General features: G+C 41.1%; 1 protein-coding gene across 5 annotated transcripts in view; it reads right to left on the reverse strand.

Moving 5' to 3' along the window:
- The window catches only part of PLAAT1 (phospholipase A and acyltransferase 1), a 66,982-nt gene extending 47,893 nt beyond the window's left edge, over positions 1-19,089 (reverse strand). For 4 of the 5 annotated variants that reach the window (XM_052643239.1, XM_052643416.1, XM_052643319.1 and 1 more), the window contains exons 1-4: positions 18,967-19,089; positions 11,242-11,373; positions 10,493-10,631; positions 4,803-5,071 (exon numbers count right to left, since the gene is read on the reverse strand). In XM_052643239.1, the coding sequence (XP_052499199.1) occupies positions 4,803-5,071; positions 10,493-10,631 (408 nt within the window). In that variant the 5' untranslated portion in view covers positions 11,242-11,373; positions 18,967-19,089. Of the gene's footprint in view, positions 1-1,191; positions 1,308-4,802; positions 5,072-10,492; positions 10,632-11,241; positions 11,374-18,966 lie in introns of those variants that run through there. The other variant, XM_052643487.1, reaches the window with a different exon arrangement.
- Positions 19,090-23,157: the final 4,068 nt, after the last annotated feature.

The raw sequence follows: 23,157 nt of genomic DNA on the forward strand, positions 1-23,157 counted from the left end.
ATCCAGCGGATGTTGGCAATTTGATCTCTGGTTCCTCTGCCTTTTCTAAAACCAGCTTGAACATCGGGGAGGTCACGGTTCATGTATTGCTAAAGCCCGGCTTGGAGAATTTTGAGCATTACTTTACTAGCGTGTGAGATGAGTGCAATTGTGCGGTAGTTTGAGCATTCTTTGGCATTGCCTTTCTTTGGAATTGGAACGAAAACTGACCCTTTCCAGTCCTGTGGCCACTGCTGAGTTTTCCAAATTTGCTGGCATATTGAGTGCAGCACTTTCACAGCATCATCTTTCAGGATTTGAAATAGCTCAACTGGAATTCCATCACCTCCACTAGCTTTGTTCGTAGTGATGCTTTCTAAGGCCCACTTGACTTCACTTTCCAAGATGTCTGGCTCTAGATTAGTGATCACATCATCATGATTATCTGGGTCATGAAGATCTTTTTTTACAGTTCTTCTGTGTATTCTTGCCTCCTCTTCTTAATATCTTCTGCTTCTGTTAGGTCCCTACCATTTCTGTCCTTTATCGAGCCCATCCTTGCATGAAATGTTCCCTTGGTATCTCTAATTTTCTTGAAGAGCTCTCTAGTCTTTCCCATTCTGTTCTTTTCCTCTATTTCTTTGCATTGATCGCTGAAGAAGGCTTTCTTATCTCTTCTTGCTCTTCTTTGGAACTCTGCATTCAGATGCTTATATCTTTCCTTTTCTCCTTTGCTTTTCGCCTCTCTTCTTTTCACAGCTATTTGTAAGGCCTCCCCAGATAGCCATTTTGCTTTTTTGCATTTCTTTTCCATGGGGATGGTCTTGATCCCTGTCTCCTGTACAATGTCAGGAACCTCAGTCCATAGTTCATCAGGCACTCTATCTATCAGATCTAGGCCCTTAAATCTATTTCTCACTTCCACTGTATAATCATAAGGGATTTGATTTAGGTCATACCTGAATGGTCTAGTGGCTTTCCCTATTTTCTTCAGTTTGAGTCTGAATTTGGTAATAAGGAGTTCATGATCTGAGCCACAGTCAGCTCCTGGTCTTGTTTTTGTTGACTGTATAGAGCTTCTCCATCTTTGGCTGCATAGAATATAATCAATCTGATTTTGGTGTTGACCATCTGGTGATGTCCATGTGTAGAGTCTTCTCTTGTGTTGTTGGAAGAGGGTGTTTGCTATGACCAGTGTAATGATGGATACATGTCATTATATATTTGTCAAAACCCACAGAAGGTACAACACAGAGTGAACCCTAACGTTAACTATTCGATGAAAGGAAATTATTTTCTTTACCTATCTCAAGTTCTCAGCTGAGGCTCTGTAATAAAAGACAAATTAACAAGAGGAAAATGAACAAAAGTTGACTAACATGCACATCTCATACAGTCATGGGAGAAATTCAGGGAAGAAGTAACTCAAAGAGGTGGCTTAGAATTCAGAGCCACCTTATAAAGCGTCTTCACCAAAGAAAAATAAATTTGTAGAGAAGTGAGGGAAAAGTGGTTCGTCTTTCAAGGGCAACAACCTGTGGGAAGGTAGGAAACTAATGGTATACAGAAGTCTGTAAGTAGTTTGTTAAGTAGATTCCTCTAGTGCCCTCTCCAGGCTGCTAAGGGTCTGACATTAAACACGGGTTGTCCAGGGTGATTACCTTTTGTCCTTCCTGGTAGAGTGGGGAGGGGGGCCACCTTTGAAAATTTCTGTCCTACTTTTAGAAAAACAGGAGGAGGGCAGGGAGCTTTATTTCCTTCTGCTCCTACTCAATTGCTTCTCAACTGCTCAAAATAATCCTTATGCCAAAGTAACATATTTGGGGTGGTATGCTCTAGTTTCCTTCAATATGAACTCTGGTTGATAATGATGTATCAATGTTGGCTCTTCTTTTATAACAAATAATCCACACTGCTATGGGATGCTAACAGTGGGGAAGGATATGTGTGTGTGTGTCGGGGTGGGGGGTAGAGAATATGTACGAATTCTGTATATACTTCCAGCTCAATGTTGCTGTGAACTTAAAACTCTAAAAAGCAAAGTCCATTAATTTTTTCAAAAAATACAGAAAAGTACAAAGAAGAAAAGGATAGGACCCACAATCCTTCCACCTTTCTAATCTTTTTATCATTTACCATTTTTTGTTTAACTGGGAAATAGATGGGGAAACAGTGGAAACAGTGTCAGACTTTATTTTGGGGGGAGCTCCAAAATCACTGCAGATGGTGATTGCAGCCATGAAATTAAAAGACTCTTACTCCTTGGAAGGAAAGTTATGACCAACCTAGACAGCATATTCAAAAGCAGAGACATTACTTTGCCAACAAAGGTCCGTCTAGTCTAGGCTATGGTTTTTCCAGTGGTCGTGTATGGATGTGAGATTTGGACTATAAAGACGGCTGAGCACTGAAGAATTGATGCTTTTGAACTGTGGTGTTGGAGAAGACTCTTGAGAGTCCCTTGGACTGCAAGGAGATCCAACCAGTGCATCCCTGAGTGTTCACTGGAAGGACAGATGTTGAAGCTGAAACTGCAATACTTTGGCCACCTGATACAAAGAACTGACTCTTTTGAGAAGACCCTGATGCTGGGAAAGATTGAGGGCAGGAGGAGAAGGGGAGGACAGAGGATGAGATGGTTGGATGACTTCACCAACTCGATGGACATGGGTTTGGGTGAACTCCAGGAGTTGGTGATGGACAGGGAGGCCTGGTATGCTGCAGTCCATGGGGTCACAAAGAGTAGGACACGACTGAGCAACTGTACTGAACTGAACTGGAAATACACAGCCACTTCCCAAGGAAACTGTTCTATGCTCAAGATCCCTGAGCCTTAAAGGGACCCCAGAAACAAATCTAACATTAGCTATTATTAGTACTATTATTGATAGTAACAAAAATAATAATTCAAATGCTGCAGTTTCTGTTAGATCAACAGAATATTACTGAACAGTATCAACAAAGACCTATAAAATTGCTAAAATAAAAAGTAATATCGATGGAAAGTATACCTTTTATTGGGATGAATAATATTTAATAGAACATGCTAAGAGACTTTAAAAATCTCTTACAATCTATGAAACAACTTTGTTTGATAGATTAGGAAACTGATAAACGTGTCCAAAGTTATCCAGGTTAGAAGTGGTGAAGATGGGGTTCTAGCTCAGATCAGCAGAATTCCAAAGCTCAGATGTGTCTTTAAGGCTGTTACTACACCCATCGGAACCTGCTAGAGAAGAGTTCTCCTAGTTCTTGAAAAATAGTTACTTTTTCACGGATCTCGATCTGGGTATGAAAGGTGAAAAGACTATGAGAGAGTACAGGTAAGAGTCAGAGCAAAAAGAGACCTGTACCATCTTTTGATTTAGCCACATTCTAAAAAATTGCTGATTGAGTACTGTGGATGACTTTATCATTAACAAACTTTATTTCCTAGCTATACCACTACTTTTCAATGCAAAAATGAGCAGATATTTATGTCTGTATCCTCTGTGTTTTGGCTCAGAAACAATTTATTGCTACATGTGTATAGTTCATTAGAGTAATATATTTCTTGGTAAAAATGAATTTCCAATTAAATTATTTCTTAACAAAAATAAATGTATCCTTTCATTATGTTCTATTTTCCATTCTTCCAAGCTTTCGTGAGCAGAGCTATAATTTCAATGCTTAGAATAGACATTTATACAACAGATCCACCATTTCAAGATACTGCTAATTTAATAAATCTTTGGGTTAAAATATCAATGATGCAATTGAATTGGTGGGAAGGTAAGTAGGGAAAGGGCAACTGAATCAAGCTTGCTTTCAGTGAGGAATCTGCTACACTACTGAACAGTGGTGGTAAATAACAAAACTATAAGCTACTTTAAAAATAAAGTCAATTAATCCACTAAAAAATCATCCAAAAGCTCAATGAATCAAAAGTGAAAGTGAAGTCACTCAGTTGTGTCCGACTCTTTGCAACCCCATGGACTGTAGCCTACTAGGCTTCTCTGTCCATGGGATTCTCCAGGCAAGAATACTCGAATGGAGTATTCTCCAGGAGATCTTCCCAACCCAGGGATTGAACCTGGGTCTCGCTCATTGTAGACAGACACTTTAGCGTTGGATCCACTTAAAAGCACAACATTTCTTTGAAATTAGTGTTGCAAGGAAACTGAAAAGTGAAGTAGCTCAGTTGTGTCCGACTCTTTGCAACCCCAAGGACTGGAGCCTACCAGGCACCTCCCTCCATGAGATTCTCCAGGCAAGAATACTGGAGTGGGTTGCCATTTCCTTCTCCAGGGGATCTTCCCGACCCAGGGATCAAACCCAGGTCTCCTACATTGCAGGCAGACACTTTAATCTCTGAGCCACCAGGGAAAAAGACATCCACAAATCCATGGAATCAATTAGCCTCTTTCAGTTAATGGAAAAGAATCTCAGTACTAACGTCTATGTTTTTGGCAAAGGAAGTCCCACTCAAAAAAGTCAACATTCTTTTCAATATATATAGTTACTGATTTAATTGCTGTATGGTACGGTAATAAAAAAAAAAAAAACACTGAAGGACAGGGGGCATTAAGACAGACAGAAAGACATGGTCTTGACTCTGCTTCAAGTCCCTTCTAGCCCCAGATTCATGACACAAAATGTTCTCGTCTGATTGGTCATGAACTTTCTGAGTGACCTTGGGTAACTCAATTCCCTTCTTTGTCCTTCAGTGTTCTCATATATTCTTGTTCTTTTCCATTTGTTTGAGGCCTGAAAACTTGATCAAGACTGGGTAGTTATTATCTTCCCAATGTAAGAAATTTTTATTTCTCTTAAAGAAAACTCACCTGCTCTGAAACTCCTTCTCCGTATCGAAGCAAAGTCACAAAATGCTCACAGTTGTTGACAAGTATGTCATATTCCACCTCTTGCCCAATAACAAACTCTGACCGTTGGATAACTTCTTCAACAGGGAGAGGGGGATATGTATCATCATATTTATTGTTTATTCTGTATGTGTCTTTTCCAACAACATCCTTCAAAAGCTGCATCTTCACCAGGGCCTTTCTGCTGAATACAGACTTGGCACTTGTAAACGATGTGGAAATGCCATCCTCTATAAGGAGAATTCTGGTTAGCAAAACACAACAATCCAGCCCAGTGAACTCCAATGCCATCCTAACTCATCCTCAAACCAGAAACCACTTAATCTTACTAACCATCAACATTCATTCTCTAATTTACCAATAACACTTATTTGATACTGTAAGAGTGAGAATATAAGAAAACTTTCTGAAAATTTCTATCTTCCCATTGGGCTTCCCTGGTGGCTCAGCAGTAAAGAATCTGCCTGTCGATGCAGGAAACATAAGAGATGAGGGCTCGATCCCTGGGTTGGGAAGATACCCTGGAGCAGGGCATGGCAACCCACTCCAGTATTCTTGCCTGGAGGATCCCATGGACAGAGGAGCCTGGTGGGCTATATAGTCCATGGGGTTGCAAAAGAGTCGGACATGACTGAGCAACTAAACAACATATAGAACAAACTGGGTGTGAAAAATCTACTCATTCTTGAGGTATAAGTTCTCTATCAATTAGTATTATTATTAGGGATCTTGGCATATGTTTCTAACATAGTACAGAGAAGATCACTGCCCCCTTTTTCTATAAAGCCCCTGTTCTTTGGCATTAGAACCCTTCTGAACTAGTATGCTTGGGCTTAGCAGCAGAGTGTTAAGATTGATGCTCTCCTCTTACAATTAAGCTGCACTTCTTACAGCCACCTCTCTGCTTTTACACTTGTTGTTTTAATCAGGCTTTACTTTGAAATCTGCAGGGGACCCTACACATTTGACAGGGTCAGTTGGGATCAGCTGGAGCCCTGTCTTTGTTTTGCTAGTTCCTTCAGCCAAGAAACTAAGTCCTAAAACTAACCCTAATGCAGTAGGCACTGTCCACTCTACGTGGGCCTTTGCTGTGCTCCGCCCCCGTTACAGTGCCCTGTGCCCCGCCACTCCATCTTACTGCCGCTATTGGTAAGCATTTGCCTAACAGCCCCAAATCTCTGTATCCTGACTTGCCATGGTTGTCATCTGAGACTGGAAAAGTGATTCCTTAGTGTTCAGCTTTAAGGCCAGGCCCTAGGCCCTCTCCATCTGCCCAAGATTGCTAGGCTTGGCCACTGTTCAAGAAAACCATGAGATGAAGGGCTGCTATATAACCAGTGTTTAGATACTTCTCCTTTCAGTAATGACTAAAAGCAAACTTTTTTTTCCTACTCCTCTTTTTTTTCACTCCTTTGAACTCCTTTTCGTTGGAGTAGCATTTTCAATACCTTACATGTTCTAAATTCTTACACAGTACAAGTTCACAGAACACGTATATCCTAGTTAGAATTACTCATCAACTAGTTTGAAGCAATCAATTTATTGAAGACAGAATCAAAGCTTGGAGAGAGAAACTTGTGGAACATCACACAAGTAGTTAACAGAAACAGGAATTTAATTTCAGTCAAAGCTCAGTGCTTGAACCATATTAGTATGGAGCTTAAGACGTGAAAAAAAGGAAACAGCGCAAAAGCCTCATACTGTTTTCTAAATGTGAAAGCTGCAGAGATAATATAAAGAATGTCTTAGTATTAATCACTAGACTCTACAGAATGAATAGCTCTGTATTTTAAATGTCATTTTATTTGCCATTTCCATTTCCAGTATTCCAGAAGAAGTGGCAAATAGCTCAAAATCTCACAAAACTCACTTCATTAAAGGTTCTCAGAAGCTCTCAAGATAGTAAAACTTCAGCCTGTAAACACTTCTTTTTAAATATTCTAGGCTCTTTGTTATTTGCATACATTTTTCTTAATAGCTTGTACTCATTTCTAAACATGTAGAAAATACAGAAAAATACAGCATAGACATTAAATATAAGTTACCTGCTATCCTGCTAGAAACAACTATCCTTATTATTTTAATGTATTTATACTGTCTTTATCACTTGCAAATACGCATGTATGTATTTGCATTAACATATATGTGTGTATATATGATTTCTTTGCAAACTTGGTACCATATTACACGTTGCATTTTAATCTGTAATTTGCCAATAGTTGTCATACAAGATCATCTTTCATACAATTAAAGATATCTAGAAATGACTTTCAGCTGTTAAAGTGGCCATTGTTTTAGTCTGCTTAGCACCTCATCCTACCACTACTTCTTTCTTTCTAGAAAAGACTCTGTCTAAGCCAGTCATACTGTCCCATTCCTGGACATAGTGATGGTTCAGTAACGGACAGGGGACCCATACCAGACAATCAGAATCATTCTCCATGATTTTTCTAACTTCAGCAGACAAGGAGTATCTCTCTCCTGTGGGTCACCAGCCTACAAGGATGTGAGCCTAAGGATGCCTAGGGTCATCAGTTCAGCTTCTTAGACACAGCCTGGGAAAATAAATAAAATATATACAAAAAGAATGCAGATGTGGGACAAAGAGTTTTGATAGTGTTTAAACTTCTAGATCCAGGTATCCCTGAGACCAGCATCATCTTTACCCTTCCTGTAGTTTCCTTCAGTGAGGCAATGAACTTGCCTTTTGTCTAAACTAACTTGATTTATGTTACTTGCAACTAAAAAGTTCTACCAAACACAGAATCATAATATCTGTGGCTAAATCTTAATTCATTTAACCATTATCTTTTAAATATTATTAATCCATTGTCTAATTTTTTACCCACCATAAAAAATCAATAGTTACTTATTTCTTTTCCCTATTTTTTCCCAGTGTCCTTTTTTAAAACCATTACAAATGAGATAGCAGTGAACACTCTCATACACGAATCCTAAATAAGTTCTCTAAAAATATTTCCCAAGAATAGATTCATAGAGGTAAAATTACAGGGTCAGAGCATGGAAACACTTTAAGACTCTTAACATGCATGCATGCCAAGTCACTTCAGTCATGCCCAATTCTTTGCAATCCCATGGACTGTAGCCTGCCAGGCTCCTCTGTCCCTGGACAGGCAAGAAGACTGGAGTGGGTGGCCATGCTCTCTTCTACGGGATATTCCCGACCCAGGGATCAAACCCATGTCTCCTGCAGTTCCTGGGTTGTAGGTGGATTCTTTACCACCCAGCCACCAGGGAAGCTCAAGACTCTTAACACATCTTGCTAAATTGTTTTGGGGAATGATTTTATCAACTTGTGTTTCTATCAACAATATCCTGTGTTCATTTCATTATACCTTTATCAACACTGATTTTCATTTTTTAAAATTCTGCTAATGTGAGAAGCATAAAACCTATCATTTTATAATTCCTAGATGACTGAAAAGCTGAATGCTTTAAAAATGCGTATTGGAGTTTCATCTTCTACAAACTGTTCACAATCTTTTACTCATTTGTTTGTTGGTATTTGAGTATTCGCTGTTCCCTCAGACAAAGAAACTCTTGCCCCAAATATGTGCTGGGTTTCCTCACCTCTTTCAAGTTTTCTCAAATGTTACTTTCTCGTGAGATTTTTCCCGACCAGCTAATTTCAAACTGCAGCAACTACAACTCCCCAGCACTTCCTAACCTGCTTCTATGATTTATTTTCTCCATATCACTTATCTCTAATCTAACATTGCTTTCTGTATTCTGTTCATACTCCCTCTCTCAGGCTCTCTGTCTCCTCTCTCTCTGTCTCTGTCTCTCTCTCTCTCTCTCTGTGCACTAGAATGTAAGTTCTACTGTAGAGGGACTGGCTTATGTATCCCTAGCATTTGAATAATATTTGGCACATACAATAAAAATCTAAAAATAGATGTTAAGTGATTGAAATAATCTATCTGTATTATATATAAAGACACTGACTCTTGTCACATTTGTGGCAAATATCTTCCCCAGTTGATTCAGTTCAGTTCAGTTCAGTTCAGTCGCTCAGTTGTGTCTGACTCTTTGTGACCCCATGAGCTGCAGCACACCAGGCCTCCCTGTCCATCACCAACTCCCGGAGTTCACCCAAACATATGTCCATCGAGTCAATGATGCCATCCAACCATCTCATCCTCTGTTGTCCCCTTCTCCTCCTGCCCTCAATCTTTCCTAGCATCAGGGTCTTCTCAGATGAGTCAGTGCTACGTAACAGGTGGCCAAAGTATGGGAGTTTCAGCTTCAACATCAGTCTTTCCAATGAACACCCAGGACTGATCTCCTTTAGGATGCACTGGTTGGATCTCCTTGCAGTCCAAGGGACTCTCAACAGTCTTCTCCAACACCACCGTTCAAAAGCATCAATTCTTCGGTGCTCAGCTTTTTTTATAGTCCAACTCTCACATCCATATATGACCACTGGAAAAACCATAGCCTTGACTAGACAGACTTTTGTTGACAATGTCTCTGCTTTTGAATACGCTGTCTAAGTTGGTCATAACTTTCCTTCCAAGGAGTAAGAGTCTTTTAATTTCATGGCTGCAATCACCATCTGCAGTGATTTTGGAGCCCAAAAAAATAAAGTCTGACACTGTTTCCACATCTATTTGCCATGAAGTGATGACACTGGATGCCATGATCTTAGTTTTCTGAATGCTGAGCTTTAGGCCAATTTTTTCACTCTCCTCTTTCACTTTCATCAAGAGGCTCTTTAGTTCTTCACTTTCTGCCATGAGGGTGGTGTCATCTGCATATCTGAGGTTATTCTCCTGGCAATCTTGATTCCAGCTTGTGCTTCCTCCAGCCCAGTGTTTCTCATGACATACTCTGCATATAAGTTAAATAAGCAGGGTGACAATATATAAACTTGACGTACTCCTTTCCCAATTCTGAACAAGTCCATTGTTCCATGTCCAGTTCGGACTACTGCTTCTTGACTTATACAGCATACAGGCTTCTCAGGAGACAGGTAAGGTGGTTTAGTATTACCATTTCTTTAAGAATTTTCCACAGTTTGTTGTGATCCACACAGTCCAAGGCTCTAGTGTAGTCAGTGAAGCAGGAGTAGATGTTTTTCTGGAATTCCCTTGCTTTCTCTATGATCCAATGGATGTTGGCATCTGTACATCTGGAAGTTCTAGGTTCACTTACTGCTAAAGCCTAGCTTGAAGAATTTTGAGCATAATTTTGCTAGCATGTGAAATTAGTGAATTGTATGGTAGTTTGAACACTCTTGGGCATTGCCCTTCTTTGGGATTGGAATGAAAACTTAATTTTTCCAGTCTTGCGGCCATTGCTGAGCTTTCCAAATTTGCTGGCATACTGAGTGCAGCACTTTCACAGCATCATCCTTTAGGATTTGAAAAAGCTCAGCTGGAATCTCTGAGCCACCAGGGAAGCCCTGGAATTCTATCACCTCCACTAGCTTTGTTCGTAGTAATGCTTCCTAAGGCCTATTTGACTTCACAGTCCAGGATGTCTGAGAATATCCTTCCAAAAACCTAGAACAGCTGGATTTACCTAGTTTCTACACTGTATTTCTGGTTTATTTTATGATTTTGTTTATGATTACTCCTTGTAGCAAGAAAGCTAAAAAACTCCCAGGAACTTCAGAAAGCAAAACTTACCTAGAGGTGCTATGTTGATAACATACCCATCACCCAAGTACAGTGCCCAATGTTGATAACAAGGACGAAACACTTCAATCAAATCCCCTGGCTGAGGATTGCCAGGATAGCTCAAACTAAAGCAATCATTAAATGCCATCTGCAATGACAGACACCAAGATCTAGCTGATATGACTTGCCAAAAGAAAATCAGTTCAAGGCTTCTATAGAAATATAACAATACAGACTTTATTGGGATTGCATTCCTTAGTAAATATTTAGACTCACACCACTGTCCTTTGAATGATTCCAACACAGAATTATGTGTGCACATACAGGCAAGTGGAGAAAGAATTTGTCTGCTATTGCTTAATTTTCTACAGCAATGCTTCTCATACTGATTAACCCCAGGCCTCCTTTGTTATAATAAGCATTTCATAATTCTCTCTTTAAATCCAGAAATTCATGGATAAGGTAATTTACCTATACACAATATTTCAAAAATTAATATGATGTCCTATTTGGAATAGAAAGCAGAAATAAATTTGTAATAATATTTGTTTTACTGTGTAAATGCTCAGTTCATGAATACCCAAAAATATAATAAAGCACTTATAATAAACATAAGTCAGGGTTTAGAAGTAGAAGATCAGAGTCTTTCAGCCTTTCATATAGCAACATAGTAAAATCAAAAAGAAGAGGTTTGGGTAGACACTAACATTCTGTGCAAAAGAAAAAAAAAAGCAAAAACCTTGAATTGCAAAACTTACTCTGTTTTAAGCAGACACAAGTTCCAGGCTCAGATGAGTGTCCAGTCCGATATCCAGATATACTGTAAGACACAGGACCTTTCTTCCTTGTGCCGAACTGTGCTGTGCAGACTTAGGCACACTTGCCTCCGCCTGAAACCACATACAATTCCCTGTGTCACTGTCCTTTGAAGTAAAAGTCTTTTGCTTTATCTGAGTCTCCCAGACCTCCCCTGAGTCTCAAGAGGCTGGCTCAAGAGTTAATGATTAGGTGTACGGTATAAACCAACACAACACTGTAAGGCAACTATCCTCCAGCTAAAACTAAATTTAAAATAAGTAAAGAAGTAGTCGGCACATAACAAGTAGTATATATGTCTCAACTGTCTCAATTAAATAGCTAATCTTTGGGATATTCCCCACAAATACTTTTTTGTTATAATTTCTATTCAAAGAAAGAGTTAATGAATTTAAAAGAAGAGTTAATGATTAGGAAATGTGAAAAGGTAGAAAAAAGGAATAGCTGTTGAGTGGGGAAACTGGTAACAATTTAGTCTATAAATCAGCCACATGGTAGAGTCACCAAACTCCTAGTTCCCTGAAAGATACAGATAAAGATCTCACATTCCTAAATTGTTTTTACTGGTGAAAACTACTGACCTCAGGCATATAGACCCCCAAATGGTTGAAATCACAAGATTAATCATCTTTGAAACTTCACATGGATACCATCCAATATAAGAACTGAGCATAAGCTGATCACACAGCCTGTGAACCCCTCCCTCATCTTGCCTTTAAACACCCTTCTCTGAAAGCCATCGGGGAGTTCAGATCTTTTCAGCATGAACTGCCCATTCTTCCTGCTTGGCACCATGCAGTGAATGCTATACTTTCCTTCACCACAACCCAGTCTCAGGAGATTGACTTTGCTGCATGTCAAGCAAGAGGACCCAAATCCAGGTTCAGCAACATACCCACTAAATATCAGCAAATGCTCCTTGTTACTGTGACAATCACAAACACCCTCCAGATTTCCACCACTCCTCAACTGCCCTGCTTACTGTCTGATTCTTCATTTTTGAATCCTAAAACAGTGCAAAGTAGTTGAGGCAGAAAGGAGACAATTTTGAAGTTTGGGGGGTTCATCATATTAATGTGTATGTCTGAAAATTCTCAGTTTGGTGATTTTTTTCCTTTGAAGACAGTATTTTTAAGAAAGAACATGTAAGTCTCTGAGGGGTGATTTTTATGGAACATTACATTTCCTATGTATAGCATTGAAGCAGAATGACTCAGTAAAAGGAAGTTATGTACATTCATTGATAATCAAAAAGGGATTTCATGCTATATCCATGTTGAACATCTAACTGACAACAGAGTATTCCTCGGCATCTCTCACTCTAATGTAGATACTCATTTACAAAATAAACCCCAGTGCCAGAAAGGGAAACTTCCAAATCATCTAAATTATAATTATAATAGCACAGGCAAAGGACTTGGGAATACAGACTATTATTTCCCTGGCACGCAAAAAGTCTTTTTTACAACAATTAATATTGGGAGGGTGTTTTCTCAAGTATTTGTATGCCATCTGTTGAAAAGTTCAATCATCACCCTGTCACAGAAATGAGGCCAAATGCAAGCTGTCCATCTGTTGAAAAACAACTATTAAAACAACTTTATGGAAACCGTTAAGTCTAACCACCCTCTCAAATATGTTTGAGTCTTATTAAAATGGCAGTTCAAAATTTGGCCACATGGGCACTAAAAGGAAAAATAGATACTATACTATGATATAAACAAACACATTTCCCATGAATAGGAAGCAGCAAGCACACACAGCTGCCTGTTAGCATTCAGAGATCTATCCAAGCTTACAATAATAACCACCATTTGAACAGAAAGTACTTTGTAGTATAACATGTTTTTTTTTCAAGTGCACTATCTCAATTAACCCTAATTAATTTTTTAAAAATCTACCATGATTTGAGTTTATTACGTTATTATCCCATTTTACAGCTAAAATGATAGTAGCAAATGCCAATTTCTGAAAAATACTCACTGAAATCCTTGAATTATAAAACATGGAGGGGAAAAAATAACTGGTCTACGTGTGAGAGATATGATTTCTTGTTTCAGGTCTTCTCCATGTTACTTCTGTCACTTTGGGACTTATACGCAAAATATAAAACTATGAAACATAAAGAAGAAAAACAGGAGGAAATCCTCAGGCTCCAGGGTAAACAAAGATTTCTTAGACTTGATACCAGAAGTGTGCATATGTGTGCTCAGTCATGTCCAACTCTTTGCGACTCCATGGACTGCAGCCTGCCAGGCTCCCCTGTCCATGGGATTTCCCAGGCAGGAACACTGGAGACGGTTGCCATTTCCTTCTCTGGGGAATCTTCTCGACCCAGAGAGCGAGTCAGCGTCTCTTGTATCTCCTGCATTGGCAGGTGGATTCTTTAGCACTGCTCTACCTGGGAAACTGATACCAAAAGGACTATCCATAAAAGGGAAAACCGACAAATTTGATGTCCTCAAAATGTCAAACTTTTGCAACACAAAAGATCCTGCTAAAATGACAAAAAAGATAAGCTATGGAGCAGAAGAATATTTTTGAAAACCACATACCCAAGAAAGGACCAGTATCAAGAACATAAAAAGAACACTCAAAACTTAACAACTGAAAAGACTACAATTAGAATCTGAGCAAAAGACACAATGAATGACACATTTTGTCAAAGAAGAGACACAGATGTCAAGCAAGCCATGTTACATCACTAGCAATTAGGGAAATTTGGATTAAAACCACCATAGTACTACTTACCTATCACAATAGCTAAAATAAAAAAAACAAAGAAACTGTGACCAGAGAAAATTCTGGCAGGGATGTAGAGTTACTGAATCATTCACTCAGTGCTGGTGAAAATATAAAATGTTGCAGTCACTCGAAGCAGTCTAGAAATTCCTTTAAAAATGTAACTCAGAACTACCGTGTGTGTGTGTGTGTGTGTGTGTGTGTGTGTGTGTGTGTGTAAGTTGCTTCAGTCATGTCCGACTCTTTGCAACCCCTTGGACTGTAGCCTGCCAGGTTCCTCTGTCCATGGGATTCTACAGGCAAGAATACTAGAGTGGGTTGCCAAGTCCTCCCCCAGGGGATCTTCCCAACCCAGGGATGGGACCCATGTCTCCTGCACTGCAGGCAGATTCTTTACCACTGAGTCACCAAGGAAGCACTTATTACTACCATATGATCCAGCACTTGCACTCCTACATATTTATTCCAGAGATTGAAGACATTAGACTTATATTTACTCAAAAACCTGTATAAAACCTATACAAAAACCTATTCTAGCATAATAGCCCCAAACTGGTAACATCCCAGATGATCTTCCATGGGTGAACAGGAAACAATTTGTGGCACATCCACAACATGGAACATTACTAAGGAATAAAAAGAACAAACTGCTGATAAAGGCAACAGCATAACCAGGATGAGTCTCCAGAGAATGGTGCTGAGCGAAAAAAGCCAATGACACAACTCGTTATATATATAATTCCATCTATATACAACATCCTTGACATGACCAAATTACAAAAATAGAGAATGAATAGTGGTTGCCAGGGGTTAACCAAATGGTACAAAGGAAGTGGGTGTGGCTATAAAAAGGCAACATATGAGAAGCTAGAGGTGGTGGAATAAGCTGCCTCTCCATGTGGTCCATGTCAATAACCTGTGATACTGCAGTGTGGTTTTGCAAGAAGTTGCCACCGGGAAAAAGCAGGCAATGGTACAAAGGATCTCTCTGCATTATTTCTTACAACTGCATGTGAATCTACAGTTACCTCAAAATAAAAATCTTTAACAGAAAAAGAAAATTCACTGTATTTTTTCCCACTGAGCATAGAAGAGGATAAATATGTGGAAATTATACTGAGACAGCTTTTAGCTGTATATGAGGAAAATTCTTCTTACATTGAAGGTGATCTAACAATGAAATGGAGGACCTCGTACAGATAGCAGCCCCTGTCACTGAAGATCTTTAAACACAGTCAGAGTCACAGTCAATAAAAAGAAGATTTCCATGGGAGGTGGGGAAGATGGTAGTAGGGTAAGGAGGCCTTCCAAGTTCTCTTTGATCTCCAGTGTTCATCTCATTCTATTTCCCAGTAACTGTGCAATCCTCAAACCAACCCCACAAAGTAGACATAATTATTTCCCTCGTTTTAAAGATGAGGAAGCTGACATTTACCACAGCTGAGGGACTCATACAAAGCCACACAGTGGGAAAGGGCAGAGCCCACATCTGGACTTGGATTAGCCTACGCCTAGGCCAGCCTCTTCTCCATCCTTAACTGCTTGTCCCCATGTACACTGTATCTCCTCCCTTACTGACCTTTGAGACTGCGTGACATTTGTGACTTGACGATTACCATCACCTTTTTACAGATGAAGAGACAAGAGACTCATATGATTTAAGTGTCAGAACTAAAGTCACACAGATAGTGACAGAACTATAATTCAGTCCCAAGTCTCTTCTTTTTCCAGACTGCATGTTCCTTCCTTACATCACTGATTAACATCACTAACCAAAGGAACTGCTACAAAACAAAATTTCATCTTTCCCCTCTCCTCAAATATCCGTCAGATAAAGAAGCTGCAAAAGCATACAGAATGTGTATTTCATAAAACAACATCAGAAGGTTTTAAACATTCATACATGAAACCAGTGAGTCATCGGAAGTGGAGCTTTAGGGAACCCCTGCTCTTCTGCAGGGGAGGTGTCAAGATGAGAAGGTTCTAGATGCATTTAGAAGGTTCCCAGACTCATACCTTATAGAAATGTCTAAAACTTGTCTGCTTGAATAATTTTATTTTCATGGCCATCCACCCATTTCATTCAAGCCCACGTATGTCATGTTGTGCTTCTGAAACACACTAATTCAGAACCAATTAAAGACACATTTTTAAGTCCTCTGCTGAAAGCTGTGTGTGTCACCTTTAAGGTAAAAATACTTCATTTTAACAGTTCATCTGCACAGAACTGTTTGACTAGTTTATAATAAAGAGTGACAAGAAAGTAAGTCCGTAATCTTTATGCAAGAAATTTCCTCTTTCAACTGCCAAAACAAGCTGCCCTGTTTATAGCTCCCTGTTGGTCCCCGGGGATACATCCAAAGAAATAACAGCCCCCTGCACAGAGAGGGACAGGCTGATTAACTGCTGCTCATGTCCATGGAAGCCACCTGTGCTACAAGAATACTAAGAGCACTTTTTCACAAACTACTCCCAAGGACACTATCGGCAGTCTGAAACATGATCACAGGCTATCCTTACAGTCCAAAAGTCTCCCAATTCAATTTGGACCCTTTCCCACTCCAGCAGCACATTTCATCCATAGCCCTGCCACACTGAGATGGTTCCACAAATCTCCCTGTTCCCAGACTGGCTACTTTACAAACTCTCAGAGCTGCAAGGATCCTTGGTCCAACATCCTCTCCCTACAGCTGAGGGTTCCACGTCCCAGTCTGATGAAGCTTCCTCAGCCACTGCCCAGTCATTCCTTGCCTGGAACCCCTCCATGGATCCTCATGTTGAGTCTGCATCGCACCCCATCTGTAATCTTGGACTCCTTATTCATCCCTATGTTCTAAGCAAACCAGACCATTATTCCTCTCTCACCTGGAGTTACTTTGCTAATAACGAAATTTCTACTTGGCATTTGCTGATCATTTCCAAATGACCCACTCTTAAAGGTCCAGATCAGATACCACCTCCTCCCCAAGGTCTTCCTCCACTCAGCCAGAACTGCCTGTGTGCTTCCAAATTACCACTGCTCCTTTCTCTAACACCCACTATGTTTCCTACACCTGCATCACTTACTGGTGTCTAGGGAGTTTCCTGCTCCATGGAGACGGCCGGTTCCTGTTCATCTCTACACCTTCAGTTTGCTGCAGAGCTTATCTGGCACAAATAACTGCCCAGAATGTTTAATAAATGAAGGAATGAGGATCCCAAGCTCAGGGAGAAGAGAATGGCTGGGCTTTTCCAGCACATAAATTATGTTAACAGTCCTGAATGGTGATATCACCATTGTTTGAGCCATTGCCTTCTCCAATAATAATAAAGGTTTATATTATAACTCATTTCCATGAGGATCTGGTGCTGGAAAAGACTGAAGGCAGGAGGGACAAGGGGACAACAGAGGATGAGATGGTCTGATGGCATCACCAATTCAATGGACATGAGTTTGAGCAGGCTCTGGGAGATGGTGAAGGACAGGGAAGCCTGGCATACATGGGGTTGCAAAGAGTCTGAGCGACTGAACAACAGCAACAGTGATAAAGAACTCGCCTGCCAATGCAGGAGGCATAAAGGGACGCGGGTTCCATCCCTGGGTCGGGAAGATCCCCTGAAGGAGGGCATGGCAACCCATTCCAGTGTTCTTGCCTGGAGAACCCCTTGGACAGAGGAGCCTGGCAGGCTCGAGTCCGTAGTGCCGCAAAGAGTCGATACAACTGAAGCGACTTACCACCCCCCTGCGCACCCCACGACCACCACCACCACCACCCCCACCTCACACACACACAAGGGATACAGGCCTTGGTAAGCAAGACCAGGTATCCAGTCCCTATTCTGTCATTTGATAGCTGTGTGATTTAGGAAAGCGAGTCTCTCTTTCCCTGTGGCCTCTTAAAAAAAAAAAAAGATGTGGGTGAAATTACACGCTCTCCACTGGTTCTTGGGGCTCTCGCCTGACAACAGGTTCAGCAAGGCTGTCTGCGGGCCTAGCAGTCTTCCCTCCCCACCCCTAAGACACCTCACTCTGACGCCGGCTTGGTGTCCCCTCCAGGGGCAGAGCGAGGGTCCTGGGGTCGCGCCGGCCTCACGGCTGCTGCCCCTCCCGCTAACGGCCGGGGCTCCACTCCATCTGGGGGGAGGGAGGTCAAGGCGGCAGTGGCCGCCTACCGGTACCCAGGCGGCCTCCAGCGCCAATCCACCCTGCCGCGCGGAGACTTCCCGGCGCCCCGACGCGGACGCGCTCGCACGCTCGCCGCTCCTGCCGCCCGCCCAGCCGGCCGGCCCCGCGCCGCCGCCGGAGTGCCCTCCGCTCGCTCGCCCCCGGCTGCGCACACGTCTCTGTCACCCCCAACGCCGCACTGCTGGAGACCCCGCAGAACACCTGCACCCCCCCGACCCCGCACAGGCGCACACACAAACCCTACAGCCGAGGCGCAGCCCCAGCGCGGGAACTAAGGACCCGCGCCCCGCCACCGGGACGTCCTGGCTGGTCAAGGCGCGGAGGTTGTACAGTTAACTTGTCTTGTTGAGCCCAGAAATGCTGTAAGCATGAATACACACTGCATCCGCTCGAAGTGCGCCCCCTCCTAGCTCGGTACAGACTCTCGGAGTCAGTAGAAAGGGTCCCGGTCCCTGTGCCCCAAGAGAGCACCTCAGTCTAAGCGAGGGGGTCGGGGGAGGGTAATGGGGAAAGGGGAAGGGAAGGAAGCAGTGACTTTAAAAAACCTTCCTCCTTCCCACCACACATACCTACATAACATGGTGTATTCTGAGGCCGATCCAGCGCCCAGGACTGTGGGGACACGCGTGGACCCCCCACCCACTTTGGCCTTCTCCCTGTCGCCACCCTGCAGCCCAAGGTCAACTTCAGAAGTGGGCGGAGTGGGGAACGGAGGAAGGAAGGGTGCACAGGTACCCGTCTCTTCCAGTGGGAAATTTACCTGGCTCCGGATACGGACTTCCTTAAAGACAAGGCTCTCCGAGGCAGCCAATTCCCCTCCCCCACATCCCTGCCCTGCCCCTAGCAAGGGTCTGCTTCTATTTAGAGGAGCAGAGCAGGTCTCTTATTCAGTGTGACCTGGGTGCACGTGACAGGGCAGCACCTATCTGACTCTCTTTCAGGCCATAGGCCAACAGAGGCCTCCAGGAATAAAGCCATGAGAGTTTAAAAATAAAGCTGGGCGTGAAGGGTATCCATTTTCTCCTTGCTAAAAAAGGGAGGCCAGGAAAACAAACCAGCTAAGTAAGGAAGGCCCACAGACTGCTAAGTGAACCTTCTGGAGCACAGCACAAGGACTTGCCTTCAAACAAGTCGTCCTAACCTAGATTTTACTCTGATATAAGTGGTCTCTCAGCTAAAAGAAAGGATTTTTCCCTACTGATTCAAAGGCTGAACTAGCTCTCTAATTTTATGTTGTTTTGTCCCAATGGAATAAGAACTACCTAAAGATGCAGCCGCCTTTATAAAGGAACCAGGTTCTGTGGTGAAGGTTAAGGGTAAATCTGTAGATTTTGAAATCGAGGTCTGGCTTTGACATCTTTGGAAATTAACCAGTAGACATTGAAAACACGTGGAATCTAGATATATTTATTGATAAAGTAGAAACTTGAACACTTGAGAGTGTAGCTTTATTTTCATGAGTTAATATTTTTTCTACATGTTCCCTATTTAGTGTGCTTTTAGAGTTATACACAGAATTAGATATACCTTTCAGTGTTCTTTTAATATGTCAAAAAGAAATCCATAAACATGCATTTGCTTTATGTTCCCCAACTATTTCAATTGAGTCATCACTGAAGGCTGTGGTTCATGATTTTATGCAGGAGAGTTATTGTGAGCATTTATAAAGCCATCCTGCTTATGAGCTAAATTTATTATGTTTGCCAGGTTAATCTGTTTTCTCTAATCGAACACTTAATCATCCGCTCTCCTCCCTGCATTATAGATTCATGAATGTGAACCAAGGAGGGTTGCTCAGTCAGAACAAAATGATAAATTATCTGTTCATTTTTGGGGGGTATTTGTGATTAAATGCATCATAATAGAATTAAAATGAAATAAATCTTGTAATTTTACTTCTAGATCCCTGCCAGGTATAGATAAAATGCATTCGGTTAAGAGTAAATTCAATTTGATGTCTGAATGGAATTTGTAGGAGAAACAGAGAAAGCTTTGTTGTTTAAGAGAACTCTGAGTTCTCTCTTCCTTTCTACAGATTGAAGAGATACTTAATCACTCCTCAGTGGTACTCTATGGATGAACAGTACAGAATTAAAATTTCCATCCAGAAAGAATGAGGAATTAGCGTAGGGTAGTAATAGCCAGTTTGCCTGAATCTAGAGTTGTAGTCCTGGGATGTCAAGGGCTGTACATGATATGTGATGGGACCAGGTGTTAGATTACAACCAAATAACTAATTCCCATTATTTTCGCTATTATATTAAGTGAAGCACCACATGGATGACACTTTAAGTTGCTGCCTAGTTAGGCTGAAAGGGTTGAAACATATTGAAATAACCATAATGGAGATACTTTTGCCATGTTTGTTGTAAAATGAATAAATTCCAGCAAAAGCTCAGTGTTAACAAGAATCATTATTTGCCTTTTTAACATATGGACTCTAAAATCAATTGGCAATGTGTGACGTTACTCCTCAAAAGAATTCTTGGTTTGGTTTGGTTTTTAATAGAAGAAGAGCTGATTTACAACATTGTGCTAATCTTTGCTGCACAGCAAGGTAACTCAGTTGTACACATGTAGACATTCTTTTTTTAGATCCTTTTCCATTATGGTTTATTACAGGATCTTGAATATAGTTTCCTGTGCTATACATTAGGACCTTGTTGTTTATCCGGAAGAACCCTATATTTTTTAATGCATATTTTACAAGTAGCAAAGCACTTTCCTATTCTTTCTCTCATTTGAGCCTGACAGCAAACCCATGATTCCTCAGGTTCTGGCAGTCACTCTGAGGCCTGAGACATGGAATTCCTCACTCAGGGCCTCACCCTGGGAAGGGTCCAGATCAGGTCTCTTAGTCAAGAGCTCTTCCTCAGAGCCTAGATGTCCACTGACAGATGAATGGATAAAGAAGTTGTGGTACATATATACAATGAAATATTACTCAGCCATAAAAAGGAAAGAATTTGAGTCAGTTGAACTGAGGTAGATGAACCTACAGCCTGTTATACGAAGTGAAGTAAGTCAGAAAGAGAAAGCAAACATCATATATTAACATATATACATGGAATCCAAAAAATGGTACTCGTGAACCTGTTTGTAGGTCAGGAATAGAGATGCAGACATAGAGAATAGACTTGTGGGCACAGCAAGAGAAGCAGAGAATGGGATGAATTAAGAGAGTAGCAATGAGACATATACATTACCATATGCAAAACAGACAGCTAGTGGGAAGTTGCTGTATAACACGGAGCTCAACATCATGCTCTGTGACAACCTAGGGAGGTGGGATAGAGGGCAGAGGGATGAAGATTCAGAAGGGAGGGAATATATGTATACTTCTGGCTGATTCACATTGTTATATAGCAGAAACCAATAAAATGTTGTAAAGCAATTATCCTCCAATTAATAATGAATTTAAAAAAGAGCTCATCCTCTACCCAGACTCCCTTAGATATTAAAAGCAATGTCTTCCTTTTAGGTGAAAAAACTGCAAAAACAAAAGGCCTATGCAAATACACGGTGAATGAGACTGCATTCAAAAATGGTGTTGTGATGATCTCATGACCTTAACTGAGATACTTGCTGAAATGACGCAGAGGTTTTTGGCTACAAGAGCATAACAGGTCAGAGTGGAGACAAGCATACTTCCAGTGCTGCCCTCAAAGTCAATGCTGCAAAAAATAAAAGCTTTTTTCTCTACTTGTCTATCCAGGCAACATGTCTGCTCAGACTGCATTTTGGCATGGAGTTCTTGAGCCTCTCATTCAATGGGTTTTGTACATTCTTGGTCAGTATGGTTGGAACTAGAAATCTGTTTCCATACTGAGTCCTTATGCAGTGCATATCCAGGCTATGTGATGTCTCTGCAACTCTGCTTCCCAATGGTTATGTGTATGTGAAATTACTCAGCTTGGTGTGTTAAGCCGAGCCAAGTATCTGAGGCAGTTAAGGGGACTGAATGATCGGAAAACAAGTGGAGAAAAGGAAGATTTAATGGAGCCCAGGTCAGAGGCAGAGAAACCTATCAGCATGTGGCAAGGAAAGAAGAAAAGGGGCATGCCTTCTACAGAGGAAGTTGCCTGTATTCTGCCCAGGAAAAGCACAGTGGAAAAGCTCTGGACAGTGAGTTAGGAGTCTTTAGTTTTAATCCCAGTTCTTCCACTTGCTAGCTGTGTGACACAGGGTGTGTTCCTTAAACCTGAGCCTCAGTTATACACATAGGAAATGAGAAAAGAAATGACATAGCCTTCCATGTTTACAGATTTACAAAAAGATCTTTTAATTATACAAAAAAAAAAACCTGAATATAAGAAAGTGCATTCAAACAATGATTGGTCAATAGATGTGACACAGGGGTGTCCTTAAAACTGACGCTTATATTTCACCCTACTCAGAAAGAGAAATGGCCAAATATCTACATAATATTCCTGCTCTTGCTTTCCTTTTTGCTTTTTTTCTGTTTTAATGTAGATCAAACTTATTTATTAATTGTAACATGTATATACTATAAATATCTGTTCCTTAAAAGTGATACTGACAATGCAGTTAAGCCTTTATTGTCTTTTATTAGTCTAATAAAGAAAAGCTCATCACTAAAAAGAGGCCACAAATGTAAATGATTTCAGGGACTTTGCCCTAAGGGGAAATCATACAAAGCATTTGGGAAAATGCAATTCTGACTCAGTCCTCTATAAAATGCTAAATTTCTGAACAAAATCTTAAAGCACAAATGTTTACAGGACTCTCGGTGACAAGAAAAACGGTAGTAAATGTGCCTTAGCACTAAAATTCCGGTATCCATGGAAACCTGTGAAGTTCTGTAGGTGCAGGCACATGGCCTGTGTATTTACTGAAGGTCTGAGGCAGTGATCGGTGGGTTACTATGTTGTGAAAAGCTGACAGATTCCGGGGAGCCGCTCAGCATAGCCCCCTGCTAAACATAATTACA

Source organism: Budorcas taxicolor, chromosome 1, assembly GCF_023091745.1.
Source record: "Budorcas taxicolor isolate Tak-1 chromosome 1, Takin1.1, whole genome shotgun sequence".
Classification (NCBI taxonomy): domain Eukaryota; kingdom Metazoa; phylum Chordata; class Mammalia; order Artiodactyla; family Bovidae; genus Budorcas; species Budorcas taxicolor.